The 21,186-nt window shown below is 44.5% G+C and overlaps 1 protein-coding gene across 1 annotated transcript in view; it reads right to left on the bottom strand.

The window, feature by feature from the left end:
• Adam12 (ADAM metallopeptidase domain 12) overlaps positions 1-21,186 on the bottom strand; it is a 312,140-nt gene that overhangs the window by 215,736 nt on the left and 75,218 nt on the right. Inside the window, exon 3 of the mRNA XM_057779001.1 lies at positions 9,674-9,747. Within this exon, the coding sequence (XP_057634984.1) occupies positions 9,674-9,747 (74 nt within the window). The remainder of the gene's footprint in view (positions 1-9,673; positions 9,748-21,186) is intronic.

Below are 21,186 nucleotides of genomic sequence, written 5' to 3'. Positions count from 1 at the left end.
CAAAATGGTGTTCTGACCTTTTCCAGTGTCTGTACAACTTCAAATGAGGAGAGATACTTGAAGGAATTCAGTTCGCATTAGGAAATAAAATTTAGCCCAATTAAAATGCTCTTAAATGTTAATGCTGAGAGACTGTTACCAGATCTTGGGAGTTTCGTCTAGTTAGAAGATGGCGGAAATTGGTAGCTTGTGACAAGTCACAGCTGGTTCTTATGCTCACAGAACTGTCCCCTAGCCCTCCGCCCATGCACTCCAGTGTATTTCAGTGCCCCCCCCCCAGCCTCCTGATTCTCTGAGGTACGAGCTATGGTGAGCTAAACATATGTGGTCACACCTCATAGGAGAAAGCGCTCACTGAGGCAACTGGGAAATGTACCAGCTGCAATATCGGGAGCCTCAGACTTACAGGTGGATTTTCCTTGCTAGGCCCAGCTCTGAACAACAAAACTATCTATGAGGATGGCCATGATCCTCCTGGTCACCAAGCACCTGTCCTAGGGATAAAATGACAAAAAAATGCTGATATTTTAATTTTATTGAGGTTAATCTTCATTAAATAGCCACCTATGGCTACTGATTTCTGACTGAAGTATGAATATGTGATTTTAGGAAATGCCTTGAAATTACAGATCTCCATACACTACAGAGAGCTGGAGGCAGGTATCTGCCTTCCTAGAAAGCTTCCCAGTGGTGCCAACACTGCTGGCCTAGAAACAGTTTCCCGGGTTTCATCTGGGGAGGAGGAACTGCCTAAGCTTCTAGAAGATGGGTACCCAGTGCATGGATGCAGACTAGGAGGAACGTGGAAGAGGTGTTAGAGGGAGCCTACATGCCAAGAAGCTCCACCTGTTGTAGGCGCTGGCTTAGAAACTGTATGGAGTAGGCATTGTCTTTGTTCAGCTCACCATCACCCTCCATGGGTCACCTCAGCACCAGGTTCCATGTTGTGCATTTATCTTACAAGACTGTGCCAGCCATAATCCACATCTTTATGCCTCTGCTCGTTGCTGCAAGGGTACTCCTCGGTATGTTTTTAGGGATCTTTACCCTGACCAAAGCAGCCTTCCTGGCACTTCTTGGGTCAGAGACATCCAGCCCTGGAATCTTCTGTTCTATCATCCCAATTGTTCAAATGTTCCTCAAGGTCAGTCAGTTCTGCATCAGAAATGTTGTCCAAGTACCTTCCTCTGCCTGTGGACACTCATTTGGTTCATTCCCTTCTCCTAGCTAACAACAGCAGTCATGCCCACTCTTTATACCCTGCAGTACCATCTTCCCACACAGCCAGAATTAGCTGAGCCATGTTGTGTGACTACCCTGCTCACAGGCTTGTCTGTCATGCTGTCCCACCATCATGAGAAAATTCTAGGTCCTCACATGGGCAGAAAACCCTTCATGGCTTGGCTATGCTGCTTCTTCCTGCCCCACCTTGCTTAACAGCACAATAAAATATTTATTTCTGCAATTTCCCTTCCTCTTTACTCTGGACCTTTGCTTAGCCTTGGGAAGTCCTTCTGTATATGTGTTGCCTTTATTGATTAATGAACAAAGAAGCTGCTTTCAGCCAATGGCTTAACAGAATATAGACAGACTGGAAAAGATATATAGAAAGAGTAGGCGGAGTCAGGGAGAAGCCATGTAGCCACAGCCATGTGGCGATACACAGATGAATAGAAATGGGTCAATTTAAGATATAAGAGTTAGCCAGAAATATGCTTAAGCTATTAACCAAATAAAAGTTTTGCAAATAATATAGTTTCTGTGTGATTATTTCAAGTCTGGGCAGCCGGGGATGAACAAACAGCCTCCGTCAACATTCCCTCTCTCCGGAATCCTCTACCATCTGTCCACTTCCCATGCTTCATGACTATGCAGTGCAACTTGGATGATGCTTCCTCAGATACATCTTGAATGACATTCATTTATGCATCTTCCTTCCTCTCAAGATCAGGCTGGTAGTGTCCCATACCTTCCTTCCTTGGCTACAAGCACCACTAATTTTTGTCTGTTGCTTCTTGCCATGATCTGTCTCATGTTGGCTTGTTTGTAAGAGGTTAGATTTTTACCTTATTCATTGTTGTCTCTCCAGTGGCCACCACCAGGTCAGACTCTTCTGACATCGCCAGTGCCCACCACCAGGTCAGACTCTTCTGACATCGCCAGTGCCCACCACCGGGTCAGACTGTTCCAACATCGCCAGTGCCCACTTGTCATATGTGAACCAGATATTTGTGAGCAAATGATGAGGGGGTAAGTGAATGAACACATATCAACAATGCATTAGCAAAATGCTGAAGAGTATTTGTGAGCAGAGAGGTGCAGCCATGAATCTAAGCAGCTGAGAGTCTGAGAGTTTTGTTCTCCTAGATTTGACAAGTACTTAGAATCAACAAGGAAATCAGAACTCATGACTCTACAGGTGGGTTGGGGTTCTCTATGAAGAGAGGAAAAATCCACACACAAAGATTTTACAACTAAAGTTGTTGAGCATATCAACAATGAAATTAAAATCCTGCCTGTAACAAGAACCCAAAGGATGACTCCTGCTAATCCAGGCCTGGTCAGAACTGAGATGTATGGTCATTACCCAGCCTTAAGGAAGAGAACGGGTAGGACCCATTTTTCATTCATCCATAAAGGGTAAAGTGGGGCACAAAATGAATCCAGCAGTGTAGTATTATAAAATAACAAGTACCACAGGCATGGCAGAGGAACCAAACTGAAGCCACTTAAAGTGAGCATCAGAGATAACAAGAGCACTAATGTTTCAACACTGACTGTTCACAGTGACCCCATTCTCAAGACCAAGAAATGGGGGAGACCTTAAACAGCTTCCTGTAGAAATAACAGTTGGGTTTCAAAGCTCCTCTCTTGGAACTGTCCCCTATACCCTGCAGGACATACCGTCAACCTCCTAGTGACTTGTGTCTCATTACTGCAGGCTGCTCAGGGTCCATCATTCATTCACTAGTTTTATAAGGGTTCACTGGTGCCTGCAATCAACAGACTGTGGAAGATGGTGAAGGAACATCAAGACCTCCCCTCTGACCTTAGGCCATTCTTGCTTGTGTTGCCTTGAAGGCGCCTGTTGACTCAGCAGTCTCATTCACAAGTGCACTGGCCAATTTTCCTGAACTTGCAGGGTTGTTTTTTTGTTTTTGTTTTACTGTTAACTCAAGCACGTTCATCCCCACTTAATCTCATCTTGTTAGTCTTGGCCCATGGATCCAAAGTGTAGAAATCTCTGTAATCCAGATCCTTCCGGTTCAGGACCACTTCTCCCCTCAGCTTTGTGCTGCCAGGAGATGTGATTTGGGAACCCCATTATGTCTTTATAGGGGCTACTGCTAAAACCCTGGGCCAGGGGGAGGCAGAACGCACACACTGCCCTAAGGCAACCAGCAGCAGCTTCTCCAGCTGTCTAGTGTGATCCAGGTCAGCATGAATGATGGTCTAACATCCTCTTACAGGGGCACTTGCCAAGTCTTAATCCATCAGATGCTGTCTCCATACCAGCCACACTTCTCTCCTTTGTATGGCATAGTCTGAGAATATATATATATATATGTATGTATGTATGTATGTATATATAAATACTCTTATAAAGATGTCTCAAAAAGTCACAAGGAATCTTACTATTAACTGTTTACCTAAAAACATGCATAATCCTGTGTATGAATACAATACATTGTTTTAATGAACCTTTCAGTCTGAACTTGTGGTACTTCTTTTAAGAACCTAAGAAAACCCAACAAAAACCTTGATAACAGACATGAGAGCCGTCTTGAGTTATTGGTCATGGCTGTTCAAGAGACTCCCAAAGCAGACAGCATCCCGTTTTTGCCTTTGGTGGTCCCTCAGAGGTGGAAGCTAAGTTTTTGCTAAAGACACCATGTGCTTCAGAAACAGGGCCCAGAGACTGCTGCACTGGAACTGACCTGATGTCCCTCCCCTGAGGATTAATTTTCATGAGAATAGAAGGTACCATGCAAGCCTCCAAAGCAGGTAGGCAACTCACAGTCCTACTCATCTATGACACCTATGAAGCAGCCCACAACACTTATAAGTAACCAGCATGTTGTGATAGCCCTAATGTGCAATAGTGGCACACATATGTTGGTAGTAACCAATAGCTCTCTGATTGGACTTAAGATCCACTGAACAAGAGGGAAACCATGCCTGGCATTAGAAACCTAGACAACTAGTTAGTCCTGGTGAAGTTATGGATATTGGAGAAGAATCTAGAACCACTATTTTGCTAAACCAGCATAACCCCTAATGACAATCTATAAACATTTGTCCTTACTGCAGTCTTCATCTCTCAACAAGGAAGTGTATCTTTGCGATGGAAGGAGACCACTATAGAAAACCACGACCAACCAAAATGCAGAGTTATGGAGTCCAATCCCAATGGATGCATCCTCAAAACAACCCCCATACCTGAGGCCCAGAGAACACTGAGGGAAAAGGAGGGGAAAGATTGTGAGAGTCACATGACCAGGGAACTTGCCCCGAATAACACCCTACACACATAACATCTCACCAACATAGCGGACAAAAGTGAGCTGAACAAGGACGCCACTGATGGACATGCTAAAATGAATGAGATCTGCAAGGCCTCGACCCTACATACAAAAAACTACAGACAACTGAGGAAAGCGGGGAACAGGAGAGGGGGGCTTCCCTAGGGAAGAGCACACCAAGTGATTGCCCAATGCCAAACAGTCAGCCCTGAAAACATACCCACAAGCACATTATATGGATTGAGCAAGTTATATTTAGGGCCATGAGTGTGTGCACAATTAACAATCAGTGAAAAGGGGGCCATGATTTGAAGGAGAGTAGGGAGGAGTATTTGGGAGGGTCTGGAGGGAGGGAGGGAAAGGGGGAGATGTTATTGTATTACAATCTCAAAAATTAAAACAAGCACCCGCTTAGATATATTTATGCCCACCATGGAACAATGTTCAAACACCCTCTCTACTATGGTTCTGGAGCAAAGTGCTAATTAAACTTGTTCCTTAGAGATGGCTGGAACTGTTCCAGACAGAATAAAAATCAATAGTGACATTCTTTGCGCTCAGAGAATTCCCAAGTATAAATTTAGTTTTCCATGGATTTCCCACAAGCAACCACCTTTGATGGGTCGGGGAACAGGGCTTGCAAATGGAAGGCTCCCTGGGGCTGAGAGATGGGTTGAATGGGGTCTAGTGCTCTCAATTTGAGAAATACAAAATTGGAAAATAAAATGGCTGTCTAAGCTGGCCAGCATGTCCCATAAAACATGTTGATGAAAGATGCAGTTTCTGAAACACTGAGGAATGACTAGGGAATCCATGGGGATGCAGAGGAGTCAGAGCGGCTAAAACCTGGTCCCGGTTGTCCTATCGGCAGACAGCAATGTCCTGATAGATGCTGCTTAAGGAAACATAATGTTTCTTTAAACATTCAATTATGGCTACACAAACACATATTTTAAGCCACCAGCAGATCTCTGGACAAATTAGGGATGCTAGAAGGCAAACCAAACAGATTCCCTGAAACGAGTATTTAATAAGAAGCCAGCCCTGTGAAGAACCGTCTTACCGTGGAGGAATTTGCAAAGGATAATGAGGGGACTCTGCCAGAATCAGCTTTAGATGAGAGCTCTTATGACTGAAGGGGCCAAGGCGACTTTTAGTTCAGTTTTAATTGCTGAGCAGGTTTTTAATTATAACAGATTTCAGGGTACCCAGGGGTTTGGTGCTCAATAGGTAGACCATCTTTGCTCTCTGGGAGTTGCCAGAGGATGTTCAAAGGTCTTTAAAAAGGGCCCTGCACTGGGTGTCCTTTCATGACTGGCACACACGTCATCCTTCCTCTTTTTAAACATTCCTAAGTCTTGACATTTTAAAATGAAATTCTTTCCTAACTTATAATGTGGTATTTTCTCATTGTAAAATGATAAAGGCTTTTATAATTCCTGTGTCCACAGCGATGTGGCACGCATGTTGTTTAAAAATAAAAATGGGGCCGGGCGGTGGTGGCACACGCCTTTAATCCCAGCACTTGGGAGACGGATCTCTGCGAGTTCAAGGCCAGCCTGGTCTACAAGAGCTACTTCCAGGACAGGCACCAAAACTACAGAGAAACCCTGTCTCGAAAAACCAAATAAATAAATAAAAATGGACACCATGTATGCAATTTCCTAACATGATATTTACATTGGGTAATCACGGAATTTCTTTTTGATAGCAAAGTTCTTCATCATTTTAATATCTCCCGCCAATATAATTTTGAAGAAGAGACTCGACAGTGAATGACTTTGAACCTGGGAATAGCTCCTAGGCTGTAACAGGCTGGCCATCTGATTGGTCAGACCCTCAACTGTCCTGGATGCTAAATATTTAAATGACCTGTTCTTATTTCTTAAAGCTTTATTTGAGCAAACTTTCTAAATTTAATTTCCTGGGCCAAAGGCTATGGAAATTAAAATTTAATTATATGATGTTTGATTAATTACCTTTTGTGTCTGACAGCATGAGGAGAATCGTAACATTTTTACCCTGCTCACAAAATGGTACATTTTGGGGTATTCCTTGCTTCATTTTTAATAGACGTGTAATCTTCTTCTAGAAAGGTCACACTGAATATTTGGGCAAAGCATCATTAAAAGACTAATAGCAGAACGTTCTAATTATGAAAACATTACTTTTAACAGAATGTGGTCGTTAAAGTTGGCACAGGTGGGGACTGAGGATGGAGCACACACCAGGCCCTGGGTTTGATTACCAGCAGTGCGAAAAACAAAATCGGTACATATAGCAATCGGTAAATCAAAGCTAGCATCCAGAGGGGTAGGTTGTGTCCTTGCTATATATTTTAAATTTATTACAATAGTTTTTTTATTACGTTTTTTTCCTTTTTGGCCAGGACTGGCCTGGAAATTTCCTATATAGCCCATACTGGTCTTAAACTTATGGAGAATTTCCTGCCTCAGTCTCCTATGTGCTGCGATTACTATGTATACCACCATGTCCAAGTAATCTATATACTTTTTTAAAAGATAGATTTACTTTTATTTTATCTGTATGGGTGCTTTGCCTACACGCATGTCTGTGTACCATGGACTGTAGCACCCAGGGAGGCTAGAAGAGGGCACTGAATCCCCAGAAATTGCAGTTACAGACAGCAGGGAGCTGCCATGTGGGTTCTAGGAACAGAACCCAGGTCCTACCCCAGGAGCTCATAACCTCAGAGCCATCTCTCCAGTCCCATAATCCGCACACTTCAAAAATATGGGCTGATGAAGAGATTAGGGGGAAGAAAGACATTGAGAAGAGACGGTTTCACGTTTCTAAGTTTTCTAATTCTGAGGTTATCTCAGGAAAGGCCTAAAGGGCTGGACAGGATTAAACCAAGGCAACTTGGGGATGATTTTCCACACAAATTATCCCGTCTTGTCAGCCTGCATCACGCTATCTCCAGGGCGAATCACTTCCAGAGGGAGCCACGAGCAGAACGATTAAGCCACTTTCCAACCCAGAGAACCAGATGGGGCCAAGACAGCATTTTATATGGAGGGGCAAGTCAGTAATGACAAGTAAAATGAGAGTACGTAGGACTGTACAAAGACTGTGGTGTCAGCTCGAGAGACCAAAGCAAAGCCGTGCTTCTAAGACAGGAATCCACCTTTGCACTCACCCCGCCACCCAGGGCTTGCATGTTGGTTTATTTTGCTATAACTCTTGGTGTCACCCCCTCGGCAGTGCTCTTGTCCTGTTCTGGAGCAGACTTTTTGCAGTCAAAAACAGAAAGGACTTCATGAGATTTTTCCGTCTCCTACCTGCATCCCTAAGATCATGTGTAAATCAGGGTCACAGCCTTCCCTGTGCCGGGCAACATGTTCCTTCAACAGCTAGATACCCGGAGCACATACCACACAGACATTTCTAAGTCCTGATGTCAATCATAGCAACCCATAGAGAACACGTGACACCATGGGCGTTCTTGTGAGATTTTTGTTTGTTTTCCTGTGTCTTTCATAGCTGTGACCAAATATTTGACAAGAAGCATCTTCAGGGAATGTCTACTCTGATTGACAGTTGGGGAGCACAGTCTATCGTGGTAGAGAATGCATGGTGGCAGGGGTGTGAGGCAGCTGGTCACACTGTTCCCACTGTCAGGAGCAGAGAGCAGATCAGTGAGAAGGCTATACTGCCAATCTACCTTCCCCAGAGAAGCCCCACCTTCTGAAGCTTTCACAACCTTCCAAAGCAGTGCCACCATGTGAGAACCAAGTGTTCAAACACATGAAGACAGTTCATATTCTAGCCACATTCCCTAGTTACCTCAATGGAGATATTTTTAAAGCCATATACTTGCAGCAATGAAAAAAAAAGTGAATTTCTCACAATATTCTTAAATGAACAAAAACAGAGGGGCTGAGGAGATTGCTCAGTGGCTATAGTTCTTGCTATATAAATATGATGACTTAAATTTGGATCTCTAGCACCCACATAAAAGCCAATATCTACAATCCTAACACTAAAAAACAAAGACAAAAGGATCCTGGGGGCTTTCCCAGGGAAAACTTAGTTGTTTAGCTCCAGGCCCAATGAGAGACCCTGTCTCAAAAAGCACAGAGCAATTGAGGAGGTCAGCTTCTGGCTTACACATATAAATACACATCAATATGTGCACACACACACACCCTAATTAATTACAATGTCTAGAAAGATCTTTAAAATATTTTCTTTCTGAAGGCAGATACATAAAAGCAATATAATTTTCAGTTCAAGCCCCAAGTATTCAATCCATGTGCCTGAATCTATTTTCAAGTCATCAGGATATAAGAAAGCTAATACATATCATATATTCACTGTTTTGCAAGCCTTTGATCCACTCAGTGGTGAAGGGTAGACATGTAAGAAGAAACACAAAGTGGCAGCTCGCAGATCCCAGGGAGCAGACTGTGTCATTTCATATATACCGGCTGAAAGTACCGTGTGGCCTTAGATGCCGCATGGCAGGATGTCTCTTCCGTCTGGCTTTCATAGCCACAAACTCAAGCTCTGATCTGAGGAGCATCCTGATTGGTCCCCACAAAGATTCACTCTGGTTTCTGGGACTGTATGTCCCAGGTGGATGTCTTCCCTCTTCTGTCTGTCAGCTCCCTGACTCCCCACCCCATCTTACTGAAGAGTGAGGAAGAGAAGCAAGCTCTCCTGCAAGGGGAAAGCTGCAAGCTCTCCTGCTTTAATCCAGGTGGGACCTGGCAGAGTTATTCCTTTAAACACAGACTGCTTGCTGGAAGACCTCATTTCTAAAGGAAGAATTAAATAGGTAAGAAAAGCCCTTTGTAACTGTGGTACTTGTGGGAGGGCTGGTGTGGGAGGGGGCGTAAAATGGAGGTGAAGAGAGTTCTCAGTAGACACCACTTCACCTGAGAAGTCATACACAAAACATAACAATACCCAGGCTCTCAGAAAAGCAAACAAAACAAACAGTACCCTGTTTTCTGGAAATTTATAATTTCTCCCTTAAAGGAACAAATTTTTAAATAAAAACATATGATGAGTGTGTAATACTGGAGCAAGCTTGTGAGATCAAATACATCCTGACGGTGACCTGATTATAGAACAGGTCCTAACTTTCTCCTGTCGCTTTCTGAACGAGAATGACGTTGACTTACTCGTTCCTTTCCAGACGTAGGATCAGTTCTCGGCTCTCCAGCTGCAGCTGCACAGTCAGCACATCTGGATGGTCCTGGAAGACAGATAAGCAGGAAGTTAGCTGGAAAGCACTTGGCTTCACCTTGCCAATATCCTGATGTTCTACATCACTATAGTCAGCAGAGAGGAAGGAGGGGGCTGTCAAGACTGATTTTGAGGGAGGGGGAGGGGAAGAGGAGGGAAAGAGGTTGATTTTCTTCTTGGGGACTTTCTTTGACTCCAAGTACCAAGGACTAGAGTGGCAGAATTGGAAAATGGGACTCCTGGCCCTGATGTAGTCTTTGTACTTTTTCCTTTGTCTATTCCTCCTTTGAACCTTTCCCTCTGAACATCGACCCTGACCATCCCATCTATCCTTTCCTTGATCTTCCCCAACAGCACAAAGGGCACCTCTATTCCTTATCTGCTCACACTGGGGAAAACCTGAAGTCCTCCCCTAGGCTCTCTGGCCACACCCACCCCTCTACTGACTGTTGCCTGTCCTGCAGAGCTGTTCGCTAAAGCACCACTCCTGCTGCCAAGGCCCCCTCCTATCTTTCCCTCCACCCCTTTCCTGTTCAACTCACAGGCAACACTCAACATGTGCCTTCCTCCTGTGAACCCTTCTAACCCAGGTCCTCCCGGGTCCGCCTTTCTTTTCTTCCCATCCATCTTCTCCAACAGTGGAAGGACACTTACAACTTCAGTCTTGCACGAGCCGGTGCTCATTTCCCACTGCGCTAATAAGATACTGGCATTTGAACCCAGCCTGTGGTTCCCCATGTCCTCTCCTTGACAGGCCTTCAGTTCCTTCAACACATGCCTACCCTGTCCTCCTCCCTCCTTACCTGGCTCTAGTTCCTGATCGTGCCTGCCCTTGGAATGCAAGAGTTGTCTTGCTGCTCCGAGAATTTGCACATGCTGGCTTCTCTATCTGGGATGCGTTTCCTGTCTACTGGACTCAGCTTAAAAGTCAGCTAATAGGAGAAGCGTGACCTCAGCACCAATCTCCTGCTGCTCTGTCCTTTTCCCCTTAGAAGGAAGGGGCCTCATACCTACTTGTGATCAGTGTGTTTGCGTGTGCTTCTTTATAACATTTATGGGAGTGCTGGGCAAACAATAGGTGGGAGTGAAGGAGGGAATCCATCCCTGCTAGGGAAAAGGCTCTGCAGATCTCTCTTACTTACTCTTGCTTTACCGCCCTCCCTCCCCTGCTTCTCTCTGCTAACCCATTTACCCACACATCTGGGGATGCAGCCCAGTCCTAGGGACAGTGCTGCCCACGTTTAGGGATGCGGCTTCCTACCTCAGTGAACCCAGTCTAGACAATCTCTCACAGATATGCCCAGACACTTGTCTTCAAGATGATACTACATCTTACCAAGTTGATGACCAGTTCAAACCACCATAGTATATTTGGAGGGGTCTGGTTAATCAAAAAAAAAAAAAATCTAATAGAGGAAGAGAAGGGAGGGAGACTTTCATTCCGAACCACTCACTGTCTGGATATTTTAGTTTAAAAGCATGCTTACATCCATTTTCCTAATTGTTATTGATTGAAGACCATCAAGCCCAACATTCCCTTTCTGAAGATGATATATTGATTGATCACCTAACAGAGCTACATCCTTTCTTGGATGTGCAAAGAACACTATTCACTGACCCAATCAATCAAATTCTAGTCAATATGCCAAAGACATTTAGGCAGTAACTATGATTTTATCTTTTAAACCGAGGAAAAGCACCTCTAAACAAATACGTAAAGTGCATCAATGCACTTTTCAAAAACAATAAAATAATACAGTACCTACTATGCAAATGAAAATATGGACTATTCCCCAAATTGTAGAAAGCACATTTTCTAGTTCGCTTTTCTGATTCTGTGGTAAACACTGTCACCGAAAGAAACCTGGAGAGACGAGGGCTTATGTGTCTTACAGATTATAGTCCATCGTGAGGGAAGCCAAGGCAGGAACTGAAGCGATGGCCCTGGAGGAATGCTACTTACTAGATTATTACGTCCAGCTTGCTCAGTTACATTTATTACATCAAGCCCAGGTCTAACTGCATAAGGACAGAACTGTTTAAAGTAGGCCCGTGCTGTCTTTCGCATGTGTGTGCCCCGATCTTTTCTTATGAGGACACCTATCTTGTTAGGTTAGGACCTACCCATATGCTACAGATTGAATCTGAAATGCCCCTCATAGGCTCATGTTTTGAATGCATGATTCCCAGTGTGAGATGCTATTATGACGTTGTGGCACATTTATGAAATGGGGCCCTACTGGTGGAGGTGGGGCACTAAGTACAGGCTCTTGAAAGGCTCTTAGTCCCTGGATATGGCTTCACTTTCTGCTTCCTGGTCCATGCTGGGGTGAGTAGCTTCTGCCAATGTATTTCTACGTCCATAAGTTGGGCTGCCACAGCATCCATTCCCTGCCAGGATGACTGAAATTGATGACGAGCCAAAATTGATCTTTTCTTTCTTAATATATCCTGTAAGGTATTTTGGCCACAGTGATGGAAAGGTCATTATTGTACCCTATGACCTCAGTTTATCCAGGCAGCCTCTTAAAGGCTTCCAGATGTTCTACATGCCCATGATTAGGGGTTAGGGCTTCAGTAGATCTGGCAGAGCCAGGGATGTGGTTCACTCTATAATATCCCTTCTTCATTCTTACATCCCACTCACTCCTTACCAGAGGCAACCATTATCCGGAACCTGTTCATCACTAATTAATATCAGTTAACATCTTGATTTCCTTTATAGTTTATTCCCACTATATCTATTTCTAAATAAAACTCTGCTTTTGCCCAGTTTTGAGCATTAGCCCCATACTCAGCCCATTCTTCCATGACTCAGCTAGTTTAGTTTAATCTTATACCTGTACGTCCATATGTGTAGGGGTTGTTTGCTCTGTGTGTTGTTCATTCTCATGGGTTTACAACATTCTATTGTATGAATAATTTTTATATCCACAGTCATTTAAATAGATGCTCACTGATTGTTTTTTTCAGTCACCTCTCTATACATGACTTGACACATACGTGTCGTGTTTGAAACTAAGTCGGTTCTATGGGTGTGGGATTTGCCCATCTGCCTTCACTGGGGATTTATACACTGTTTCTAATCTACTAATGGATCATATTACCTCAGTTACTGGATTCATGTTTCTGATACTCCATGCCTTTATGGATATCTGACCAAAATATTTTTTAGAAGCCAGGCAAGAAAATTTGTTAAATACAGAAGCACAGATTGTCAGGCTTTATTTGTTTTAAAATCTGTATGTTTATTTGCTTGTTGCACGTCTGTGCCATGACACACATGTGGAGGTCAGAGACAGCTTGTCAGAATTGGTTCTCACATTGATTCTGGGATTCTAGGTATTGAACTCAGATCCTCTGGCTTAGAAGCAAGCACCCTTATCCGATGAACCATTCTCAGCCTGAGGCTTTAGTTTGTATCTCCATTAGTGTTAGAAAGAGAATTTTTGGCTTTTGGAATGTGTGATCTGCTCTTCCACGAAATTCCAGCTCATTTTTCCTACTCCTGGCCACATCCCCAGCCCTTATATCTGTCAGTGGCAGATTTTACCATGTAGTGTGTTCTCTGATGCTCAGACAGACTACTTGCTTGCTAATATCAATTTTCTACTGGAAAACAAAAAATCAGTAATTCACAGATAAAAATTACCATGTTTTCCTCACTCCCACAGTGTGCATACACCCTACACCCACCACACCACCCACCCACCCACTGGCACACAAACACACACAGACATACACAGATACAGATACACACACACACACACACACAATTTTCAATGACTTAGAAAAATCTGACCCTGACCTTGAAGCTGAGGCCACGTGGCAGTGACTTGGTACCAGACTTAGCAGCAGCAGAGAATCACCCTCAATAGCCATGCCTATTCTCATCACAGCCTGAGGTTATCCTTTCCAAGGGACCCAGTGAGAGCCAAAGCCATCCATCTGAACCATCCACGCTGGAAGGTCAGGGGGATCTCATTTTTCAGGCATAACAACAATATTAAAATATTGCATTCAAGGGAACTCGGGAATAACTAAATCCCTCTCCAGCACTAAATAAATGTTTCAGACTGCAGCCCTGGCATTCATGGGACACAAGGGAGGCATTTATTGCTATGAATATTTAGAGGCATCTTGATTACCACTTTAATATTAGCACATTAGTTCTATAGCCTGCAAGATCTGCACACCACGGAATGCAGAGAAGAAAAAACTGAACTAAATGCAGGGCAGCACGGTGAGGAATTAAGGCAGCACCATCCCAGGAGGTCCCTGGCTTGGGGCCTATTAGTTATTACATAAGTGATAGTGATTTTTATCGGTGAGTTGGTGATCTTTATTTTTGCAGTGGAAAATTGGTATTAGCATGGCCATGTGCCCAGCTGTGAGCCGAGCACAAACTCTCCACAGTAAAAGCTGCTTGGATTGTTGCTCAGGAGTAGAGTACTTGTCTAGCATGTATAAGGCCCTGAGTTGGATACCTAGCACTGCCAATATGCACGTGCACACATGAGCAAACACACACACACACACACGTGCGCACGCACACACACATGTACATATGAAATGAGGTTTTATTTTTACTTTCCAATACTGGGTTCACTAATTATATTGGGTAATCTCTCCAACTTCATTTTGTGGCCTAAGACACACCATTGCTTTTCCCTCTAGAGAGTACAATGCATGCCTGAGAAAGTATATTCCTACCCTCTTCTGGCCCAGGTAGGGATTTAGTTCCCCTCAATGCCCCCACCCTGGTCCAGTTCTTAATCTATTTCTGATTATGGAATTAATTAACCCTCACATTTGTAGCAAATGATTTAGATTTTTATAGATTTATGTTGCATTCTGGAATCTTATGTTAAAATGTCCTCCCTAGTTTCTCTGTGAGCCCTAACCGTTGACCATTGGCCTGCTCATGACCACTTTAGCAAGCCACGTGCTCTCTCCCTGGTTCTGCCTCTTCTAGCAGATATTACCAGTGGGTATTCATTTGTGTTTTCATTTATTTTTTAATGGTTCACTTCTCCCAGGAGAGCAGAATCATTGTGAAGGCAATCACACAAAGGCCCATCTATGCATGCTTTCTGTACCATGCATGGCTACCTAGAGACACCATAGGCGAAGGATGGCATGGAGACGAAATGGGAGATCCCAAAAGAACACTTTACTTGGGGAGAAGAGAGACACCAAGACTGTAAACTTCCTCTCTGGAGGCATGAGAAGGAGTCCAGACTCTCCTCACCACACACTGTTCCTGAGAAATACACTGAACCTCTCTAGAGCCTCACAGGCTGCCTGCCTCAGCCAAGAGTCTGACACAACTGAGTGTCCCAGGAAGCTATGACACAGGACCCCTACACAGTCAGTGAGGCCTGAGAATGGATATGCCTGTTGTTCTTCTGAGAGTGAGAGGCCAGCAGGGCTTGCTTTGGTTGAGAAAGGTGCTTCCAGTTTTCCACTCCCTACCCCTTGTGATGCTGGAAGAGACCCCAGAATGACAGGCCAATACTGTGCTACACAGCCACACCCCCAGCCCCAAGGGAGCTGAAGGGTTAATCTATCTATGGCCCTGAATAAAACCAACAAGGGTGCTCCTTTCTAGTCTCTTAACATCCCAGAGATTCATTCCTGTGCACCTCAGTATTGAGACACCAAAACAAAAGCGGAAGGCTCTGCCTAGGGCTACAGAAAAGAAGCTGAAAGACTTACGACTTGTGGATATTCCCGTAAGATTTGAGGTGAAGAATAGAGGATGCGGCCAGGAGCAGAGAAACCCTGGGTCCACCCACATGGGACGCTGCTGGAGAGAGCCTGGCAGGGGGGATTTCATGAAATTCCTCTCCTTAGAGGCCTGTCTCCTAATGATTTTGGCTTCTGGACCTCACGGAGACACGATAGTAACAGGACTGGGTGGTGACAGGATGGCCTGGGGGTGCTAAAGTGACGTGGTGGCCGATAAGTAAGACTGTGTGGCGAGGTAATGACTTCATCGCTGTACATTTAATGACATGACATCTGGAGGACAGGATGCCATAGACAGGGAGTCAGGGGACAGGACTGTGAGTTATCATCAGCCTGCTGAAAGTCTGCCTCCAACAGGATCTAGCTGACAGCTCCCCAGCAGTCAGTGACGGGGGCCCTCAGCCCTGTCTGTCCTCTCCCCTCCTCCTGCCTTTAGGCATCTCTTTGGGTAGTAAAGGGAGACAGAATTACCTTCCCAAGTGACCACAACTGCCAGGGACTCAGGAACATGAGAAGGCAATGTCTGAATAGGGAACGTCTCATTAGCTATACCCTAAGGGGCCTATGGTACCCTTGCAACCCAAGCCCACAGGCAAAGCCCCTGGAGGCACACAGGAGGCAGCAGCCTCAAGGCACCAGTCTCTTGGTACCTCTGTAAGTGACATCCTTCCTGAGAAGTATCATCGTGTGCAGATGGCCTGGCTTGGTGTCAGGATCCAGTTCCAGGAACCTCAAACTCCCTCCAAAGGTCCAGAGAGAGGTGGCTGAGCATTTGCCTGTCTTCCAGGAGTCCCCTAGATGGAAAGTTAGGACCACAGAGCAACTTCCCCACCTCCAGCCACAAAACTATAGCAACCGAACCAAGACCTATTTCACATTTTCTTGAAAAACACGGTGTTTCTCTTTAAGAAGTAACTCAGTGGGAGGGCCTCCAGGTAGATGAGTGTCCACAGATCAGTTGTTAACTCCATAAAAACTCAGTTTCGTCACTAGAAAAACACAGAGACAACACTTGTTCCTTCTTTACACATCATTTGAGGAAACCAGGACTAGCTCAGCTAGGGAGATGAAGGGTCCTGTGAGGTTGATTATGAGAAAGGACCTTGAGGTGGAGCAGTTACCTGCATGTTTCGTTGGGTAGGAGTCGGTGTAGTCACATGGCTCTCTAAAGGCAGTACGTGTGTGCATTCAAGTGTGTGTTTGTGAGTGTGGGTTACACATGTGCAGGTACTTGTAAAAATGTATGCATGTAGGGGCCAGAAGTAAAACTTGGTATGATTTCCCATGGTGCCGTCCACCTTGGTTTTAGAGACAGGGTCTCTTCGTTGGCCTGGAGCTCACTGATTAGGCTAGGCTAGCTGGCCAGCAAGCCCAAGGACCCATTTGGTTTTGCCTCTCCAGCACTGAAATGATATGTACCACTACACATGCCTGTGTGGGGTTACCAATAAGGTTAACTGGGACAGGAAGTGCCCCCTACGGGTAGCACTATTCCCTGGGCTAGGATTGAGGACCATATCAATGAGTGAGCTGAACACAAGCATCATTGAGTTCTGCTTCTTGACTGTAGTTGCAACAGATGCAGCTGCCTCCAACTCCACTGCTGTGACTTCCCAGAGGACCTGAGAAACAAACGCATGCTTGCAGAATAAGCAGATTTATAGCCTGAGCTGTCTCCCCAGCCTTGCCTTGCTCACTTTGAAGATGGAAGAAAAAAAATTACAGATTTTGGCCCCCAGCCACAAAGAGCAGATTCTGCCACACCTCTAAGGAACTGAAATGGATCCTGCCTTGGTGTCTCCTGAGACGCAGGCTGGCTGAGTTGTTTTCTTTATCTTGTTGGGATTTGGAGTCAAGCCACACCCCACTCACTGGACTTCAGGGCAGTGACCTGGGAGATGAGAAACAGACACTGTTTTGAGCCATCTAAGTCAAGGCCATTTTTTACGGAAGCATTCAAAGCTGACATCATTAAGAAGATTGTGGTAGGATCTGAGCGGTAAAATGCCTATTTGTAAACCTTCCTACTTGATGAAACGGGACTGTGTCTTCCTCATAGAAACCCAACAGCAAAGGGAACCATGATTTCCTAGCCTGACAGCAGTGAGACACCATTTTACTTATTATTTATTGCAGTTTATCCAGATGAAGCTCTTTTTACAAGCTTTTTGTATTTAGATCTAAATGGCCATCATAAATTGTTTTTCTTTAAAATTTTCATAAAGCGATGTTATATGTTTATTAATTGAGGCTCTATTTATGAGTCAGGCTTCGGGCCAATCCTGGGTGGACGGCTGGAAACAAATTAGCTTTCTCCTTTCTCCCACATGGGAAGACGATTTTAAGTAATCTGTATGTGAGCACCATCACCATAGCAGACAGGCATGAATAAAAGCTTGCGTGGATACAGTGCAACACTCACACATCTCTAAATTTCACCTTGGCTTGAAATAGCTTAAAGGTAATACTTCCTGTGGTGTGCAGACGCAATCGTGGCATTAAAAATATTATAGTCTAGCACAGAATTGCCTTCCAGAATGGCCTTCCAACAACACAGCATGCACCGGGTGAATTAACCAGAAATCTTGGTTTCCTATTCAAAGTTCATTTATCTAACTAATTTGATGTCTGGAAACATTTACAGTCTGCTTTGTTTTCCCCCTCAGCAACACCATTTCAAACCTGTCACTCAGAGGAAGTTAATAGCTTAAGTTGCTAGTTTGTTTGCACGCAAGCTGTCTTCTAGAGAGAATGCACCTCTCTCGTGTTGACCGAGAGCCATTTACCAAGCATCACGGCAATTGCCTTCAAATAAACATTAGCAGAATCTAAGAAGCCCTTTAAAGAGAACTGCTATCGATCACAGTGGCACTGCCAAGTTGCTGTGGACTCAGCAAAGCAAAGTGCAAACAACTTCTATTACAAACAGGATTACAGCTAATTGCTAAGCTTTTGTAAACCCATTCTAACTGCGCCATGAAAGCGACCCCCAAGCTGCATACAGACCTTGTGAAGAGAATTCACATGTCATGATAATCAGACACACAGTACAACTGTCACCAGCTTTGCCCTTTGTTTGCCTGTCATGCTATTTCTTGAGTATTTGAACTTCTGGATAGGGAGGTAAAAGGAAGCAGAAGATGAAGAAAGAGGGTGCAGGCTAATGCTGGTAGAGTAGAACCTCTGGAATTGGGAGAAGAGGATAGGTGTGGGGAATGGATGCAATCCCAGGCTCAGCCATGAGGACGTCAGACTCGGGAAGAGTCCAGGGTTGAGCCCCTCTAGGTGTGAGATCTCCCTGTGGTCTCTCATTTCCCTAGGCTGGGAAATCTTCCAGTCTTCTTTATCAGCAGAGAGTCCTGGGACAGGAAGCCCCACCCATAACATCTGTCACTAAATGAGAAGTGGGATTCAGCTCTTCCTTTTAAAACATCAACGGACCCTCAAAGCCAGTGCCACATATGGGGACTTAGTCTTTTATGCAGAAGGCCCTCTACCTTAGGTTTTTAGGTCCCCCTCCTCTCCTGGGCCATACACATGTCCGGAAAGTCCTGTCCCCTGGCACTGTCAGCAGCAACCACAGGCTTCAGAGTTTAAAATTCTCACCTCCTCCAAACACCCCTAAGGGCACTCCTTCTCACCCTTGCATTTGCCCTCCTTTGGGGCCACACTATTGCTATCTCACACCATTCTCCTCTTAGATCTATATTGACTTGGGTCCTGTGATTTCTTCTGCCGTCTGTCTGAAATTCTGTGCTCTCACATGGTCCTCATCACACCCCACCCCTGGGCTACCCTCTCCCAGTCAGCCCTATATGGTTGTCCTTCAACCTGTGACTGGGTTATATCCGGGTAAACTTGCAGTTGGGAATACTGTAAGTCAAGATGTAATCAGTCCACCTAACCTGCACTCATTCCTTGTTACTGTGATGAAATAACCGGAGAAAGGCGACAGAAAGAATCAAGGGCTGATTTTGGTTCACTTATTTGGCTCACGGATTTGGGGGGGTCTATCAGGGAGAGAACGCTATGGCAGCAGGAACTGGAGGCAGCTGGCCCAATGGCACACACAGACAAGAAGCAGAGAGCAATAAATGCCTGTACTCAGTTCATTCTCTGTTTGCATATGGTTCCAGATCCTGGTGCTGTCTATAACCCTAGGCCAGGCCCCTCCACCATCCTTGTAATGCTGCTGGGCCTATATTTGTGTTTGTCTTTGCAGTCCTTGGCCCCAAACCAAACAATATTGTACCATGTAATCAAAATGACTGCAAGAGAGGGTTTTGAATGTTCCTATAACAAAGAAATCACAAGAGCTTGGGATGATGAAGCACTTGCCCTAATATCTTGGGTTGATCATCATATAGTGGGCTATATTATGGAAATAGACTGAAAAAATACTGGCTATATTTCTTCTACTGAAATATTATATTGTGATCAGCTGATCAGCAAAAATGTACAAAGATTAGTCAACTACAAGTAAAATTTAGGTGCCAAAGAGGTGGCTCAGTGAGTAAAGGCCTTTGCCACATCATCAGCTTGACAACTTGAGTTCAGTCCCACATAAAGGTGGGAGGAGAGAATTGACTTATTATGGCCATATAATGTGTATGTATATGTATATATATATGTATGTATTACACATACATACATATATATATTGTGCAATATATACTCATATACATGAATCATACACACATATGTCACATATACACATGACATATAAATAAAATCATTTTAAAAAATATGTCTTCTGACCCATTCCATCCTTCATGGATAGGGCCTATCAGATTCATTGTTTCTCACCCACTCTGCCTCTTAACTGTGCTGCCATGTTCCACCTAGCATAATGCCACTTGAGTTCATGGCTGTACCTTCTTCACTAGTCAAGGGGCCCTTTGACATTTCGGCCAACTTTAAAAACACACCCACAAGACTAAGGCCATGTTCTCTTGCATAGAAAGTGTGAAATCAGAGTTAAGGCTGGAACTCAGTGACCAGTTCACAGAGGTCTGTGGCTTTGTCTCTGATATGATACTGGAAAACGGCAGGCAGGGAAGAGGGGAGAAGGAAAAGAGAGGGGGAAAAAAGGAGGAGAAAAGGAAGGAGGAAGCTGGAGGAAAGTCATCGAGGTGAGAAAGTTCCATCTCCAGCAATAAAAAATAAAACAGCACAAAACCAAGGCTTGGGGGATTTATGCCATCAATCCATTATGAAATATACCTTCACCAGCAAACATTCCCAGGATAGATCTACACACTGTACTAAGTGCATGGTCTACCCTGATACCAGTCTTGATCTTTGCTACAAAGATCAGAATCATTAAAATATCTTAGAATGGAGATATGGCTCTTAGCTACATGGTAGCTGAAACTGCATCGACAAATTAGATATTTAAATTCACCATTAACATAAATAATGTTCAGAACACAATGGGAAGACAAAGCCTCGATGAGGATGAGGCTTGATAACACTTGGTGCTTACCGAGACCTTGTCTGTTTGGAGCCTTCCTAGAGGGACCAATGTGAAATTGGATCACGGGAGTAGAAGTAAGGCAGCAGGCAGTGAGGAGGTCACTATGAGGACTCTAGGACATGAACCAAAATACAGGCTGGGTGGAGGTGGGTGGGAGGCAGACGACAGCCATGACATCACATGTCTTTGCTTTGGGAGGAAGGCCAGGATGTTCAGGGCTTA

Source organism: Chionomys nivalis, chromosome 8 (genome assembly GCF_950005125.1).
Source record: "Chionomys nivalis chromosome 8, mChiNiv1.1, whole genome shotgun sequence".
NCBI lineage: Eukaryota > Metazoa > Chordata > Mammalia > Rodentia > Cricetidae > Chionomys > Chionomys nivalis.
Note: the sequence above shows the minus strand (reverse complement) of the source record. Positions and strands in the feature narration are given on the sequence as shown.